This window comes from Phoca vitulina, unplaced genomic scaffold (genome assembly GCF_004348235.1).
Source record: "Phoca vitulina isolate PV1807 unplaced genomic scaffold, GSC_HSeal_1.0 scaffold34, whole genome shotgun sequence".
NCBI lineage: Eukaryota > Metazoa > Chordata > Mammalia > Carnivora > Phocidae > Phoca > Phoca vitulina.
In genome coordinates this window covers 16494153-16510823 of record NW_022589737.1, presented here as the reverse complement: position 1 = coordinate 16510823, position 16671 = coordinate 16494153, and the positions used below count along the sequence as shown (strand labels likewise).

Genomic DNA, 16671 nt, shown 5'->3' with positions numbered 1-16671 from the left:
TGATGATTTTTCTTGATCTTATCCACAAATTTCAAGGGTCCTCTGTATAATCACTACATGCATCAAGAGTAAATTAAAGAAACATCCTCTTACATGACAAATTTAAATAGTTATTAATAATTTTGCCCATTAAAAATAATGTATGCTCAGCACTATAATGTATCGGTCTACAGAATTAATGTGGCTTTCCCCTTGTGTTTTAGTGGCTGCACAAAATGAAGCTCACGAGTCATGATTTCTGTTTTTAGAAAGCTTTACAAAGTAATAAAAACAATAATAATCACTTGGATAGATTTCTTTGGTTAATAAAATACCTTCCTGTATATTACTAATCCTTCAAACATTCCTATAAAGCAGTTCCTATGACCAAGTAAAAAATAAAAGCACTGTGACATAAATGACTCATTCAAGAACATATACCTAAGACTGAGAACTAAGTAAGAGCTAGAGATATGAAGAAAAGACTCAAACTCAGTCTTCTAAATGCTTGGGAATTTGATTGTGGTAACAGTTACACAACTTTGTGCATATGTTAAAAGCCAGTGGACTGTACATTAAAGTGGTACAATTTATGGTATGTGAATTATACCTCAACTTTAAAGAAAAAAAGAATAGGCAGGTCTGTATGTTCTGAGATGGTATGTATCCTCCAAAATACATTAAATGAAAAAGAAGGCATAAAATCTCTGAAAGCATACATAGGTAACCAGCAACATTATTTCCTAAAAGGAAAGGAACTGGGGTGGCTGGGGGACAAGGTTGTCCTGGAAGGGAAACCAACCTTTCAATTCAAATTCAATTCAAATTCAACTTCTGAATTTTATACAGAATGCAAGAGTAACCACTTTTAATTTTTTTTAATTGAAAAGAAAAAAAAGAATACTCTGATGTGTTCTCTTTAGTGTTAAGGTTTATATTAAAAGATTATCTTCATTTTCTCCTGTAATAAACTTAATATACATCAAAATCAACCCCCAAACCTGAGTCTTCTAACCACGGGAAATACTGTGTTCTCTATACTACACTTCAGTTTAGTTGCCTCAGGGACAAAGTGTCTAGCTCTGCAGGAAAAAAACCTCAAAAATTCATCTAGTAAGTCAAAGATCATAAAGCATCTGTATCATTTCTTTTTTTTTTTTTTTTTTTTTTTTTTAAGATTTTATTTATTTATTTGACAGAGACAGAGATAGCGAGAGCAGGAACACAAGCAGGGGGAGTGGGAGAGAGAGAAACAGGCTTCCTGCCAGGCAGGGAGCCTGATGTGGGACTCGATCCCAGGACCCTGGGATCATGACCTGAGCCGAAGGCAGATGCTTAACGACTGAGCCACCCAGGCGCCCGCATCTGTATCATTTCATGTAGAGTTCGATGCTCTATTCTGACAGCCCCATTTCCTAATCTCGTAATTCTCCTTCTGTAGGGGTATAGTTGTTTACTTACTCTTTAACTTACATTCTCTTTTCCATAATAACTTATTTCTTTTCTGTGGACATACTTATCTCACCTGCTTTCCAAAATTCTATGTTGATGGCAATTTTTGCCCAGATTCCTAGAGAATATTCCTCATTTTGACAATTCTCAGGACATTTGTTAGATTTTCTGATTGCTTTCCCACCTAATTCTGACATCGGCTTTTTGAATTAGCAAAAATCTTGCAATAGACTCTTGATTTTTAGTTGATTCACTTACTGCGTATTCTGCTTCATACTTTGCCAAGCTGATGACTTTATAACTGAATAAGAAATTTTCAGTTTTACTGGCCAGATGCAACTGAGCAACAAACGATACTTCAAACCACTTGGATATCTTTAGTTCTCTAGTGGTGGATTTTTACTCTTCCTTGCTTTGTGAAACAAACTTAAGTAAATTAGAAGCTCCGTAATTCAAACGCAATGTTTGAAATCTAAATACAAAAATCACAGCTTATTTTCATATCTGAATTCTAAAATAATCTGGATCTGAAATCTAATGATTACCAAAGAAACAACCAATGTGTCTGAACTTAAATTCTCAAGAAAGCAGAATGAACATGCGGAAAGTTAAAGACTATTTTAGGTAGAGTTTAAATATTCAGTAAAGGGCTCTGGGAAGTGGTGTACTGAGAGAGAATAGGGAGGATGACAGACTGTCACAGAGATTTCCAGACTGAATTCTGCTTTCATCTCTTACTGTGGTGAATCACACCTACAGGTTTTCTCATAGTAAACCAACCCATTTTAGTCATGTTGTATTATCTCTTTTGTATATTATCAGATTTGATTTGTTAACATTTTATGTATGTGTGTCCTCTATGAAGATCTAAAACTTTCAAAATTTCATGGGGAGCTAAGTTATAAGCAGAACTACTACGAAATTTTTTCAGAATTATATTATAGGATACCAAAAAGAGAAAAAGGTGAGTGAATAATGGTGAATGGTATATAAGAATATTAAGATGTAAATATATTTACCATTTAATTTTTATCATTATTAAACATTTTTAATAAGCTGATTTACTTGTTAGCTCTTAGATAAGTAAAGATTCATAGAAGATCACTAACATAGTCTCAAAACAGTTTAAAGAAACTGAAAGGTAGACAAGAAATCAGAATTAGCCTTCATTAAAACAACAACAACAAAACCCACACAACTACGTAAAACTATATACTTCTACCCTTAAGTTTTTTGTTGTAATGAATACAGAATATTAAAACTGAAAGACCAAAAGTACTTACCTGTCTTCTATACTCTAAAAGAGAGTCATATAGCTTCCACCCATTTTCAGGGAACACTTCTTTGTATTCAAAAGCAAAAAGAGGCTACAAAACAGTAAACAGAGTTAATAGCTACAAAAAGACATTTCAGGAGGTCATGAATCAGAAATGAATCTTTATCATACCCAAAGTTTTCATTTACTTATCTGCAAGGATATTTTGTAGTGGTGTTTTTCTTTTTATATTGCTGTTTTGGCTCTTGTTTTAGAATTTTGAAAACATATTGTTTTTTCATATTTTTCAAACACATAGAAAAGCACAGATATCTTCTCCCATTCTGTCAGTTGTCTTTTGGTTTTGTTGACTGTTTCCTTTGCTTTGCAAAAGCTTTTTATCTTGATGAAGTCCCCATAGTTCATTTTTGCCCTTGCTTCCCTTGCCTTTGGCGCTGTTTCTAGGAAGAATTTGCTGCGGCTGAGGTCAAAGAGGTTGCTGCCTGTGTTCTCCTTTAGGATTTTGATGGACTCCTGTCTCACATTTAGGTCTTTCAACCATTTGGAGTCTATCTTTGTGTGTGGTGTAAGGAAATGGTCCAGTTTCATTCTTCTGCATGTGGCTGTCCAATTTTCCCAACACCATTTGTTGAAGAGACTGTCTTTTTTCCATTGGACATTCTTTCCTGCTTTGTCAAAGATTAGTTGACCATAGAGTTGAGGGTCCATTTCTGGGCTCTCTATTCTGTTCCATTGATCTATGTGTCTGTTTTTGTGCCAGTACCATACTGTCTTGATGATGACAGCTTTGTAGTAGAGCTGGAAGTCTGGAATTGTGATGCCGCCAGCTTTGCTTTTCTTTTTCAACATTCCTCTGGCTATGCGGGGTCTTTTCTGGTTCCATACAAATTTTAGGATGATTTGTTCCATTTCTTTGAAGAAAGTGGATGGTATTTTGATGGGGATTGCATTGAATGTGTAGATTGCTCTAGGTAGCATTGACATCTTCACAATATTTGTTCTTCCAATCCATGAGCATGGAACATTTTTCCATTTCTTTGTGTCTTCCTCTATTTCTTTCATGAGTATTTTATAGTTTTCTGAGTACAGATCCTTTGCCTCTTTGGTTAGATTTATTCCTAGGTATCTTACGGTTTTGGGTGCAATTGTAAATGGGATCGACTCCTTAATTTCTCTTTCTTCTGTCTTGTTGTTGGTGTATAGGAATGCCACTGATTTCTGTGCATTGATTTTATATCCTGCCACTTTACTGAATTCCTGTATGAGTTCTAGCAGTTTTGGGGTGGAGTCTTTGGGGTTTTCCACATAAAGTATCATATCATCTGCAAAGAGTGAGAGTTTGACTTCTTCTTTGCCGATTCGGATGCCTTTGATTTTTTTTTGTTGTCTGATTGCTGTGGCTAGGACTTTTAATACTATGTTGAATAGCAGTGGTGATAGTGGACATCCCTGCCGCGTTCCTGACCTTAGGGGGAAAGCTCTCAGTTTTTCCCCATTGAGAATGATATTCGCTGTAGGTTTTTCATAGATGGCTTTTATGATATTGAGGTATGTACCCTCTATGCCTATACTCTGAAGAGTTTTGATCAAGAAAGGATGCTGTACTTTGTCAAATGCTTTTTCTGCATCTATTGAGAGGATCATGTGATTCTTGTTTTTTCTTTTGTTAATGTATTGTATCACGTTGATTGATTTGCGGATGTTGAACCAACCTTGCAGCCCAGGGATAAATCCCACTTGGTCGTGGAGAATAATACTTTTAATGTACTGTTGGATCCTACTGGCTAGTATTTTGGTGAGAATTTTTGCATCCATGTTCATCAGGGATATTGGTCTGTAATTCTCCTTTTTGATGGGGTCTTTGTCTGGTTCTGGGATCAAGGTAATGGTGGCCTCATAAAATGAGTTTGGAAGTTTTCCTTCCAAAGGAAACAGTCAACAAAACCAAAAGACAACCGACAGAATGGGAGAAGATATTTGCAAATGACATATCAGATAAAGGGCTAGTATCCAAAATCTATAAAGAACTTATCAAACTCAACACCCAAAGAACAAAGAATCCAATCAAGAAATGGGCAGAAGACATGAACAGACATTTTTCCAAAGAAGACAGCCAAATGGCCAACAGACACATGAAAAAGTGCTCCACATTGCTCGGCATCAGGGAAATCCAAATCAAAACCTCAATGAGATACCACGTCACACCAGTCAGAATGGCTAAAATTAACAAGTCAGGAAATGACAGATGTTGGCGGGGATGCGGAGAAAGGGGAACCCTCCTACACTGTTGGTGGAAATGCAAGCTGGTGCAGCTACTCTAGAAAACAGTATGGAGGTTCCTCAAAAAGTTGAAGATAGAGCTACCATACGATCCAGCAATTGCACTACTGGGTATTTACCCCAAAGATACAAATGTAGGGATCCGAAGGGGTACGTGCACCCTGATGTTTATAGCAGCAATGTCCACAATAGCCAAACTGTGGAAAGAGCCAAGATGTCCATCGACAGATGAATGGATAAAGAAGATGTGGTATATATATACAATGGAATATTATGCAGCCATCAAAAGGAATGAGATCTTGCCATTTGCAACGACGTGGATGAAACTGGAGGGTATTATGCTGAGCGAAATAAGTCAAACAGAGAAAGACATGTATCATATGACCTCACTGATATGAGGAATTCTTAATCTCAGGAAACAAACTGAGGGTTGCTGGAGTGGGGGGTGGGGTGGGAGGGATGGGGTGACTGGGTGATAGACACTGGGGAGGGTATGTGCTCTGGTAAGCACTGTGAATTGTGCAAGACTATTGAATCTCAGATCTGTACTTCTGAAACAAATAATGCAATATATGTTAAGAAAAAAAAAAAAAGAAGAAGATAGCAAGAGGGGAAGAATGAAGGGGGGGAAATCAGAGGGGGAGATGAACCATGAGAGACGATGGACTCTGAAAAACAAACTGGGGGTTCTAGAGGGGAGGGGGTGGGAGGATGGGTTAGCCTGGTGATGGGTATTAAAGAGGGCATGTTCTGCATGGAGCACTGGGTGTTATGCACAAACAATGAATCATGGAACACTACATCTAAAACTAATGATGTATGGTGATTAACATAACAATAAAAAAATTTTTAAAAAAAAGAAAGAAAAGCACAGAGACCTACCACCAAGATGTATCAAATGCTAACATATCTCCATATTTCCTTCAGATACAAGCTGTTTAGGTTTCTTCTAAATAATCAATGTCTTTACATAACAAAAGACAACTTCCGACGTAATTAAGTAGTTTGACATCACAGATGTCAGCAGTTAAGAAGCTGACGTTAATGCTACATTTTCTAAAACATACTGAATAAACATATTATTTTTTTGGCATGCGATCAGTGTACCAAAGAAGAAAATCTAGTTTATCATTTATGTAGACAGAATGACAGAAACAACTATGATGAAAAACATTCAAACAAGAGTCAAAAAACCAGTACTGATTATAAATTTTACTCCCTACTAGCTGTGCCCATATTAATTGCTGACCTGCCCCTGGTTTCAACTCTAAAATAGGGATAAATAATATTTACCATCACGGGGCTAATGTGGAAGTTAGATTACGTAAATGTTAATGAGGAAGCACAATTACTAGCAGATAGCAGGAACTCAGCTAAGTATTTGCCCACTCTTTCCTCCTAAAATTGCTAGACTTAACTCTCAGCTCCTAATTAGAAAGATTGCAAATAAATAAATAAAATCTTTAAAAAAAAATAAAAAGGAGATTTCAAATCCTAATGAAGACCACAGATAGCTTTTCATCATGGGAACGCCTTCTATAGAAAGATCATATAATTATAGAATGTCAGCGAGCCAGAATGGACCTCAGAAATCAGCTAGTCCAGTCCTTCTCATCTCATACCTAAAAGAAAGTGCTCCAAGAGATTAGATTAAACCTAAATTATGCATCTGGTTTAATGGCAAAGTAGAATCACAAATGTAGATTCTAGGTAGCCTATACAAGTTTCTTTATACTATGCCAAAAATTCAATACACATTTTTCAAAGATAAAAACTTACCAGGTTATTAGAGACAGGAAATGCATATTTCATTAGATTCTCAAAAATGGATCTTCTTGTTCGCCCCTCAGGTTTATGAGCAAACCGTAAATTCCGAATATCCTAGAAAAGATTTAGGATCCAAGTCATCGATCCCTGTTCACCTTTTATTTAATGAACACATAAGGTAACTTGGAAATATCTTGTAAAATGTTAAGATCTGTGAATGTGGGATACAAAAATAAGACAACAGCCCCTGGAGGCAGGGAAATCACAATGCCTATTGAAAGAAATTAAAAAAAAAAAAAAAAAAAAACCCACAAGGCACTCTAATACAAGGCAAAATTCAGAGGACAGAAATTTTATTTCTGCTTATTTACTCAAGATAGGCCAGTAAAGGAGACACCATCTGAGCAGGCACTAGAGATAAAAGATACTGTATCTGAAGCTCACTATCATGACTGATACACAGCTCAGTGAATGTCCTTTCCCTGTGAAAGCCCATTTTTTGTCATGAATTTCCCTATTAAAAAACCTGATTAGCTCTTGTTATATTTCATAAGTGTCTTTGGTCCTATTATGCCTGGTGATAACTTTCCTACTTATGATCCCTTCCCAGGGCTCATTTTCATTGGATCTTCATAAGTTTCCTGCTACTGGACTGATAGAATCAAACTCTGCTTAAATCTCTTACTCCTCTCTATGTCCAAGTTCTTCAAACATCTCCTGGCAGATAAACTCTCAAATATTTGGTTGATATCATCCTGGCTCTACAGTCAGATCTAAAGCCCCAGGCTCCCTTTTGTTATTTGTCCTCAAGCAATTTTCTATGCTCAGGATCAATGTAGATATTCATGTTCTGGTTTACTGACATCTTAACTGCACTAAGAAAAACTTGGGGATTAAGGATAATTTCAAGACTACCCATCTTATCTAAGTGTTTTAATCTAAGCAGAATTCAAAATAGCTTTATTATACCCCATTCTGTAAAACTGAATACAGGGAACACTGCACTTTAATGCACCTGCAGTACATGAACAAGTAGGACATTTTATTACAAAGCTGATCCAAAACTAGGACGCTGGCTTTACCTTATTTTAAAACAAACATGTGGGGAAACCTAAGTTGATACCTTGTTTTTCCCTCAGTAAATATCTTTACAACTAGTAGAGATATTCATAATCACTCTGTTAATCACAGGGTTATCTAAAAGTACCATAGACGGGGCCCTACAAATGTTTGGGTTTGTCGATAATGGTCTTGTTCCATGGAAAAAATTGTATTTAAAATGATTAAGATTCCAAAGTCTCCCTCTTTCACGTCCGCTTATATTCTACGCTCTATTTACTATTAGGTTACAGAAAAGTGATCAGGAGACAATGTGCTCGACACATGGTTGACAGCTATTACACCCTTCTGACTATGAAGGAAAACGCATAGAAATAACTACTAAGTCATTACCTTTATTACTAGATTTATATAACTTTTAAGATTAGCATAAGAAAGTAATTTGAAAGTTAGGCATGTGCTGTTGCTTTTACTTTTGGCACTGGCAGAACAGCAGGAAAAAAAAAATAAGGTGATCTAGAATTGAAATGTGCACGGGTGTTAATTAGGCCATAATGAGAACAGCAACCTATTGAAGTGGCACCAGGTATGAAATATCTATGACTGAATAGAATGATGAAAGTGTAAAAATCTTAAGTTTCATTCAAGTATCAACACATTTAAGGAATACGAGTTAGACATCATCAAAGCAAAACCACAATGGGATCTCTCCTCACACCTGTCAGAATGGCTAAAATCAAAAACTCAAGATGGGGCACCTGGGTGGCTCAGTCGTTAAGCGTCTGCCTTCAGCTCAGGTCATGATCCCAGAGTCCTGGGATCGAGCCCCGCGTCGGGCTCTCTGCTCAACGGAAAGCCTGCTTCTCCCTCTCCCACTCCCCCTGCTTGTGTTCCCTCTCTCGCTGTGTCTCTCTCTGTCAAATAAATAAAATCTTTAAAAAAAAAAAAACTCAAGAAACAAGTGTTGGTAAGGATGTGGAGAAAAAGAAACCCTCATGCACTCTTGGTGGGAATGCAAAATGGTGCAACCACTGTGGAAAACAGTATGGAGGTTCCTCAAAAAATTAATAATAGAACTACCCTACAATCCAGTAATCACATTACTGGGTATTTACCCAAAGAACAGAAAAACACTAATTCAAATGGATACATACATCCCTATGTTTACTGCAGCATTATTTGCAAAAGCCAAACTATGGAAGCAGCCCAAGTGTCCACCAGTAAATGAATGGATAAAGAAAATGAGATATATATATATATATGTATGTATATATAGACTGGTATATTACTCAGGCATAAAAAGAATGAAATCTTGCTATTTGCAATGACATGGATGGAGTTAGAGTATAACGCTAAGCGAAATAATCTAGTCAGAGAAAGACAAGTACCATATGACTTCACTCACATGTGGAATTTAAGGAACAAAACAAACGAACAAAAAAAAGAGAGAGAGAGAGAGAGAGACAAACCAAGAAACAGGTTCTCAACTATAGAGAATCAATGGTTACCAGAGGGGAGGCTGGTGGGGGATGGGTGAAATAGGTGAAGGGGATTAAAAGTGCACTTATCTTGATGAGAACTGAGTAACATATGGAACTGTTGACCACTATACTGTCCACCTGAAACTAAAATAACACTGTATATTAACTATACTGGAATTAAAATTTTCTTAAAAAGTACAACAGGTAAATTCTTTGAGTTAAAGAATATTCATGGCAAAGATAAATATGGGGAGGAAAATTAAATGGAGCTGATCATGAGAAAAAAAAGAATAGGAGTTAGGTAAGAAAATAGAGAAGGTCTACAATGTCAAGTTTTCCACACCATTGTTTCAGGAAGCAGAAAAATTATAAGAACTAGAAATAGGAAACAGGCGCTGATGAATGTATCAGAGCCAGTTCTTCCACTACAAAGTCCTATGCCTTAACTGCCCAGCCTTATGTTTCTAATTTGTAAATTAAAGGTAATAATGTCTGTCATGCCTACTTCAGATATTTTGAGGCTCAACATGAAATAATCAATGTCAAAGTACCTTGTACTGGGTCCAAAGAATTCAAGCCTAATTCATGATAGATCACCTTTTATTACTCCTAAATGTTGTTGTTGTCTTCTAGAATGATGTTCCAGTATGAAATGTGCTTGACAGTTTGGAAACCAGTTTCTACACACAGGCTCTATTTAATAGAAAGCTTTTCAAACCAAATAAAATTGCATAAATATAACATTTACCTTACACACAGTTTCTAGTCCATAAGAATTTTCACCTCGACTAGAAGCACCACCAATTTTTTCTACTCTACTTATCACACCAAGAGAGGCATCTAAAACAAATGGGGGATCCTAAAGGAAGGAAAGAAAAAAACAATTAAAACTGAGCAATTGACACTGTACAATTATCTTAATTAGAAATGCCTGAATTAAAAATGATCAAAAATGAACAAAACTGCAAAGAACATACAGATGTACATATAAAAATCTAATCCAACAAGTCTTACCCGTTCCATGCTTTTAAAATATAACCTGTAATTCGTGACAGTCAGAGTTCCTCGGACAGCACCAGTGAATGGACATATATAAGTTACATCTTTGGCTGCAAAAGCAAAGAGTCCACAATTTACTATACATCATGCACTACTAAAAACTGCACTCTCGTCTTTTCACAGATGAAATTTACTAAAATTCTGACTGCTGTTCTAACCTATGCTCAAAAAATCACAGAATCCGTGTTCCAACAGAACTCAGAAGCCAAATGCAGGCTTCCAACCATGCAGAAATCTGGGAAGGGCAGAAGAGGTAGAGATAACCCCGACCCTCAGACAGGAGACGAGACTAGCCACTATGCCTGCTGGATAAAATGCGTGTGGAAGTTGCAGTAGCGGGTGGAAGGGTAGGAGTAATGGTGGTTAACAACTGCAGATGTCACAAGCCACAGTCACCAGTCATCACAGTTTCTAGATCACCTCACCCATCTGCTAGTTGTCTTCTGGTCAGTCTAATTTGTCAACATTCCTCTAAAAATATATCTGAAATATATATCAGAAACTCCTGACCTGATTATACTTATGGTGAAAATACTGTAAGAGAAATGCAATGTATACGAAATATAATTTCTTAGAAAGGTAATAGTAAAATAAGAGGACTTTATATTCCTGACCAAGCAACTGATGTCAAACTTTGTAGAGAAACAATCACAAGCATTGTTCTATTAAATGATAAATGATGAATCTACACAGTATAATGCTTTTTAAAACATTCATTAATTAAGCAGGATAACTCAGCTACCACTAGCTCAAAATAGTATTTAATATGGTAGAGTTCATAATGCCCACTATAAGCTTTTTTACATCTTAAAATATTTATAAATCCCTGGTATGTCATTATAGCAGCAAATGAGCAAATAAAGGAGTATCTTCACCACTCCAGAAAGTAAGGCACAACTAGGAGCAATAAATTGCTAAGAACTTTCCAAGGGGCTTCTGGGAAAATGTAGGGACATAAAATACATTTAATAAGGTATTACAACTTCCTGACTTTGCTTTTTACTCAGCACTTTGAAGGACTGAACACTTCGTATGGAATCTGAAATGAGACTGATCTTATAACAAACATTTCTAACCTTCAAAACAGTTCCCTCAGGAATGTTCAAGTATGAGCTACATTTTTTAAATCGTTGTTTCCAATGCATGTTTCATTCAGAGGGACGCTTTTAAAATTAAATAAACCCATCATTATGAAAAGATACACAAACTTGCCTCACATACACTTTCTTGCCCTTATAAATTTTTGCCTCAAGTAGAAAAGCTTTATTCAATGCTACTAAAACATTTCTAGATTCTTTTCAGAGCCAGTTTTCTTACTCACACAAGAAAATCAACCTCATTAGTCTATATGCTGCCACAAGATATGTCCCTCTTAGCCCCATGGTTTTGTTACATCTTAGCTTTTATTCTAAAATCATGAGATAATATTCATGAAAGTGCTTCCAAAATTGAAAGCACTATACATACATAAGGGTTTATATCTATGTTACTATTATCATTGATCATTTGTTCTGCCCCCTTTATCCTTCCTTCTCAGTCTGGTGGCAGCTAAATCACACCGAAGAGAGAATTTGTGCTTAGCAGGGTTTGCACGAAGTAGACGAGAGATTATGACCAGGAACCATATCAGAGCAAATGACAGTAGTAACAACCAGCACTGATGGCCTTGCACTTAAGAGTTTATAAAGTATTTTTCACCTGAGTACCTCCTTTAACTAATAACCTTGTATATAAGACCTATAATTACACCTACAAATTTTAGATAAGAATACCAGGGCTCAGAGAAGTATAATGAATAGCCTAATATTTCAGAACCAGGAACTGCTAAGATTAAGACTTGAAAGCAGTTCATCTGACTACAAATTCAAATCTCTTTCCATCACGTCATGCAAAGCTAAGCCACTAACACCATCTGACTCCTGTGTTAAAAGGTTGAAATACTGTAGTCTGGGGCTATCTCTACTTCTGATATGCCCAGGCCACAATACTCTGAGACTGTTACTTCCTTAAAGCATGCTATTGATGTTCCTAACACTACTCTAACTTTTAAAAAACTAAACTGAAGATTAACATTAGGCCAACTAAAAATCAAATGTCTTTTCTAGAGGAATTAACATATTCTAGGTTATTCTAGCCTTACGCTTTACGTTCAATGTCATTTTTGCATATAATCAAGTCTAGATAGATAATTTTGAATCAGAATATTTAATATATTAGGTATTCCTCTAAATTTTCCAATACTGATACTGCCTAGTGGTACCAAAAGAGCTTAGATTTACTAACCCTCTCAAATTTTCATTGAGTTCACAGGGGAAGAAGCCATAATATTTTCTGTGAGGTAGACTAAAATGACCTTGAAAATACATATCTGTAAGGATATAAAATATATACAAACAAATGTAATAAACGAGAGCATGCAATCTCTACAGAAAGAGAGGCACAAAAACATATGCTAAGTAATACAGTGAAGGGGAAGTCCACTCAGCTGTGGGATCAGAAAAGGTTCAAGGAACAGAGGCATGTGAGTTGTGCCCCCATGGCAGGTATCCATTAGATGGGCAGAGATGGTGAGATGGTGCTCAATGCACAGGAAGAACCGAATCCAAGATACAGGAGTGCAGGAGTAAAGGACCTACCTGGACAAAGGTCAGTATACGGTCTGGCTCTCTCTACTTCATACTGTATCATACTCTCTTCACTCCTCAATTTCCCTCCCTGGTTCCTCTTCTACCACATGTTGTAAATTGACAATAAAATGAAAAGTGGTGTTTCTTTGGCTAAGAAACCATTTACTTTATTCTCCTAATACATTACTTTATTCCTCAAAAGCTATGGTATTTTGTAGATTACCACACAGATTTAATAAAGTAAAAGCATGAGGAAAAAAAAAAAAATCTTAAATGCTTGCTGCCAGTCCATACAATAAGTTAATGCTTAGTTCTTTAGGCTGCAAAAGAAAAGCACCTATATGCAAACAGCTTGCTTTGCAATGGAGATGAAATATCTGTATCCAAAAATTGACACGAATTTATTCAAAGTAGAAAAAATAAAGGAAACAGAAAGAAAGAATGTGTTTTAAGAAAAATTACTCGTTACAAAGTGACAATCCAATGTTTTATCTAGGCAAACCAGTATCTTACTGCAGTCATTCAAAATAATGAAATACTCTCTTGAAAATTCATCAACAGTTTAAAAAAAAAAAAGCCCCCTACTTTCAATGAATGAAAAGCAAACCAGAGAAGCAGCAGCATATAATTCAATTTGCATGTTTCCCTATAGTCCAACTACAAACATAACCAGCAGGTGTAGTGGATCTAGGCGTAGAGGACACACCACGCCGGGAAGGGTGGCAGTAATGAGTGCTGCCAGACAGGACGTGTCTGTGAACCTGCAGACAGTGAGTACATTGAGAGTACTGAATAGTCTGTGCACTCAGAAAGGAGAAGGAAATTCAACAAAAAATACCATTACAGACCCATGTCTTTAATATTTTCTCCCGGAAGCAAGGGTGGTTCTTCCATTTCTGCTAATTTGTTAGATTCCCTCAGGACCTGGATTGGAAAGGGGAGGAGGGAGCAAGAAAAGAAACATGTTTTATTCAAAGGCTACTTTTTCACTCCAATTGCAATTGAGAATGCTTGCTTTTATTTAAAGTTATAACATTATATCACACATACTACTTTAAATCAAACTGTAGAAACTGTGGTGTTGGCATGTATAACACGTAAAGTTGCTGTTTTTCTACCCAGCATTTACGAGTGCCTACTTCGTGTAAGGTACCGTACAAAACACTTGACATGTTTTCTCAGTGAATCCCACAACAGCCCTGTAAAGGGTAGGTGTTATTATCCTCATTTCCTAAATGAAGAAAAGCAGGTCAGAAGTGACAATTAACCTGTTCAAGATCACACAGCTAACAAGTCAGAATCTACGCATGAATTACAGTTTAGTAGACTGCAAAGCCCATGTTCTTTCCATTAAGCCATGCCCAGGGGTCTTAGTGCATTTAAACCAGGGTAAAATCAAGCTCTTATGTACATTTAATGTTTAGAGAATTTGCAAATGATGGTGATAAGGTATCTTGTTGAAAAAGAGATATTAGGGGTGTCTGGGTGGCTCAGATGGTTAAGCGTCTGCCTTCGGCTCAGGTCATGATCCCAGGGTCCTGGGATCGAGCCCCGCATCGGGCTCCCTGCTCAGCGGGGAGCCTGCTTCTCCCTCTCCTTCTGCCTCTCCCCCTGCTAATGCTCTCTCTCTCTCTCTGTATCTGTGTGTCTCGAATGAATAAATAAAAAAAAAAAACTTAAGAAAAAAATTTTTAAAAACTGCATCTTAAAAAAAAAAGAAAAAGAGATATTAAATAGATTAAAATCGTGATCAACAACTGTTACTGAATAGTTACCTTACAAAGGACACTACACTGGATTCCAAGAATGTATAGATACAGAAACATGGCTGTATAATGGATTTACAACCCAAACAACACACACACACACACACACGCTGTCATATGCTAAATATAAATACGTCCCCCTAGCTACCATGAGCCTCCCCACCTCTGCCCCTTTCACTACCAAACAATAATCTTCATGTGAGTTGTGCCCCCATGTGCTCCGATTTTTTTTTAGCTCCCATTAATTCCTCAACATTCTGCGATCTGGCTTTGCCACCAAACCCAATCATTCTAGGGAACCCACTTTTCTTCCCAATCACCTCCTCATTATTAAAGATAATGAACATTTCTCAGTCTTTATTTTTATCTCTTAACGACATGTGAGCCTGCCTATACTTGCCTGCTTCTTGAAAGCATACTGTCCTGTTAAACTCTTCCTTCTCTGACCATTCTTTTTCAATGACCTTTAATTCCCTTTCCTCAACCTTCCCCATTCCCCAGAGGTTTGTCCATATCTCACTTTACTCATCAGTATCTCATACCTTATCTATGACTTCACCTAACTTCAACCTATGCTGCCAGCCAAGAGTTTTCTGGGACTCTAGGTTCCATTCATCCCACTACTAATGTTCCTCCCCAACCAGATGTCCCCCAGACATCTGGTTATGTCTCCGCAGACTCAGGCCTTCTGCTTCAACCTTGACTCGTTTCATTAGACTGAGAACCAATACCGCTAGAAAAAAGATGCTCAGTTTTTTAAGTAGCTTTTGACTCTTATTTCCTTCAGTCCAAAAAGTAGACTTAGAGTCTTCAAAAGAAGGTAAAAAGGAAGAAAAAAACCACTGCTGCTTTAAAGGTCACCTTCTGCAGGCCCTCAAACTCGGTTAGAGGTCTCTTCTGCGTGAGCTCCTATCTAGCACTTACCACACCACTCTGCTTATCTGTTTTCTTGCTACCAGACTCTAAGAGAAGAGGTATCATATCTTATACACTCCAGAATACCGAACAGAAATATAACACAAGCCATATATGTAATTTTTAATTTTCTAGTAGTCACATTAAATAAATAAATAATATTGTCATTTCAACATGTAGTATTTTTAAAGTATTAATGAGATATTTTATACTCTTTTATTCATACTAAGCCTTTGCAACCCAGAGTGTATTTTCTACTTACAGCATATTTCAATCTAGACCAGCCACATTTCAAGTGCTCAACAGCCATATTTCTAGTGGTGCCCATATTGGGCAGTACTAATCTAATGAATCTAATTCTTTTTTTTTTCTTAAAGATTTTATTTATTTATTTGACAGAGAGAGAGAACACAAGCAGGGGGAGAGGCAGAGGGAGAAGCAGACTCCCCACTGAGCAGGGAGCCTGATGCAGGGCTCGATCCCAGGACCCTGGGATCATGACCTGAGCCGAAGGCAGACGCTTAACCTAATGAGCCACCCAGACACCCCAAATCTAATTCTTCTTGATAATTAAGTCATTCTTTAAGTTAGGTGCTTAGGGAGGATTAGACAAAATGGTTAGACATTATTGCCATAGCCCAATGTTCACCTACAGCCAATAAACTAAGAACGACAAAGAACAAATTAATTCTGTTCAATAAACTTGCAATCTAAACAAATTATATCATACTTTTGAAAGTTTAACTATTTGTTTCATAAAGTAACCTTAACGCAATACCTAAAGATCTAAAACACACACACATATAATTTTTTATATTCTGCATTCTAAAACTCATTCATATTTTTGAATGGCATCTAGTTGCCAGTTCACGATACAACCTTTTATGAAGTCATAGAAGAAAGAGAGCAGAAGGAGGGAGGGAGAGAGGGAGGAAGGATGAGCCTATAAAGATGCAGAAAAACAGGATATAAACTTACAATATGCAAATATATAGACCTTTCCTGGGTTC

At 36.8% G+C, this 16671-nt stretch overlaps 1 protein-coding gene across 6 annotated transcripts in view; it reads right to left on the bottom strand.

Moving 5' to 3' along the window:
* MTMR2 (myotubularin related protein 2) overlaps nucleotides 1–16671 on the bottom strand; it is a 121749-nt gene that overhangs the window by 34079 nt on the left and 70999 nt on the right. For 5 of the 6 annotated variants that reach the window (XM_032426442.1, XM_032426443.1, XM_032426445.1 and 2 more), the window contains 5 exons: nucleotides 13829–13904; nucleotides 10309–10403; nucleotides 10043–10153; nucleotides 6767–6868; nucleotides 2715–2798 (listed from right to left, as the gene is read on the bottom strand). In XM_032426442.1, coding sequence (XP_032282333.1) covers nucleotides 2715–2798; nucleotides 6767–6868; nucleotides 10043–10153; nucleotides 10309–10403; nucleotides 13829–13904 — 468 coding nt within the window. The remainder of the gene's footprint in view (nucleotides 1–2714; nucleotides 2799–6766; nucleotides 6869–10042; nucleotides 10154–10308; nucleotides 10404–13828; nucleotides 13905–16671) is intronic. The other variant, XM_032426447.1, reaches the window with a different exon arrangement.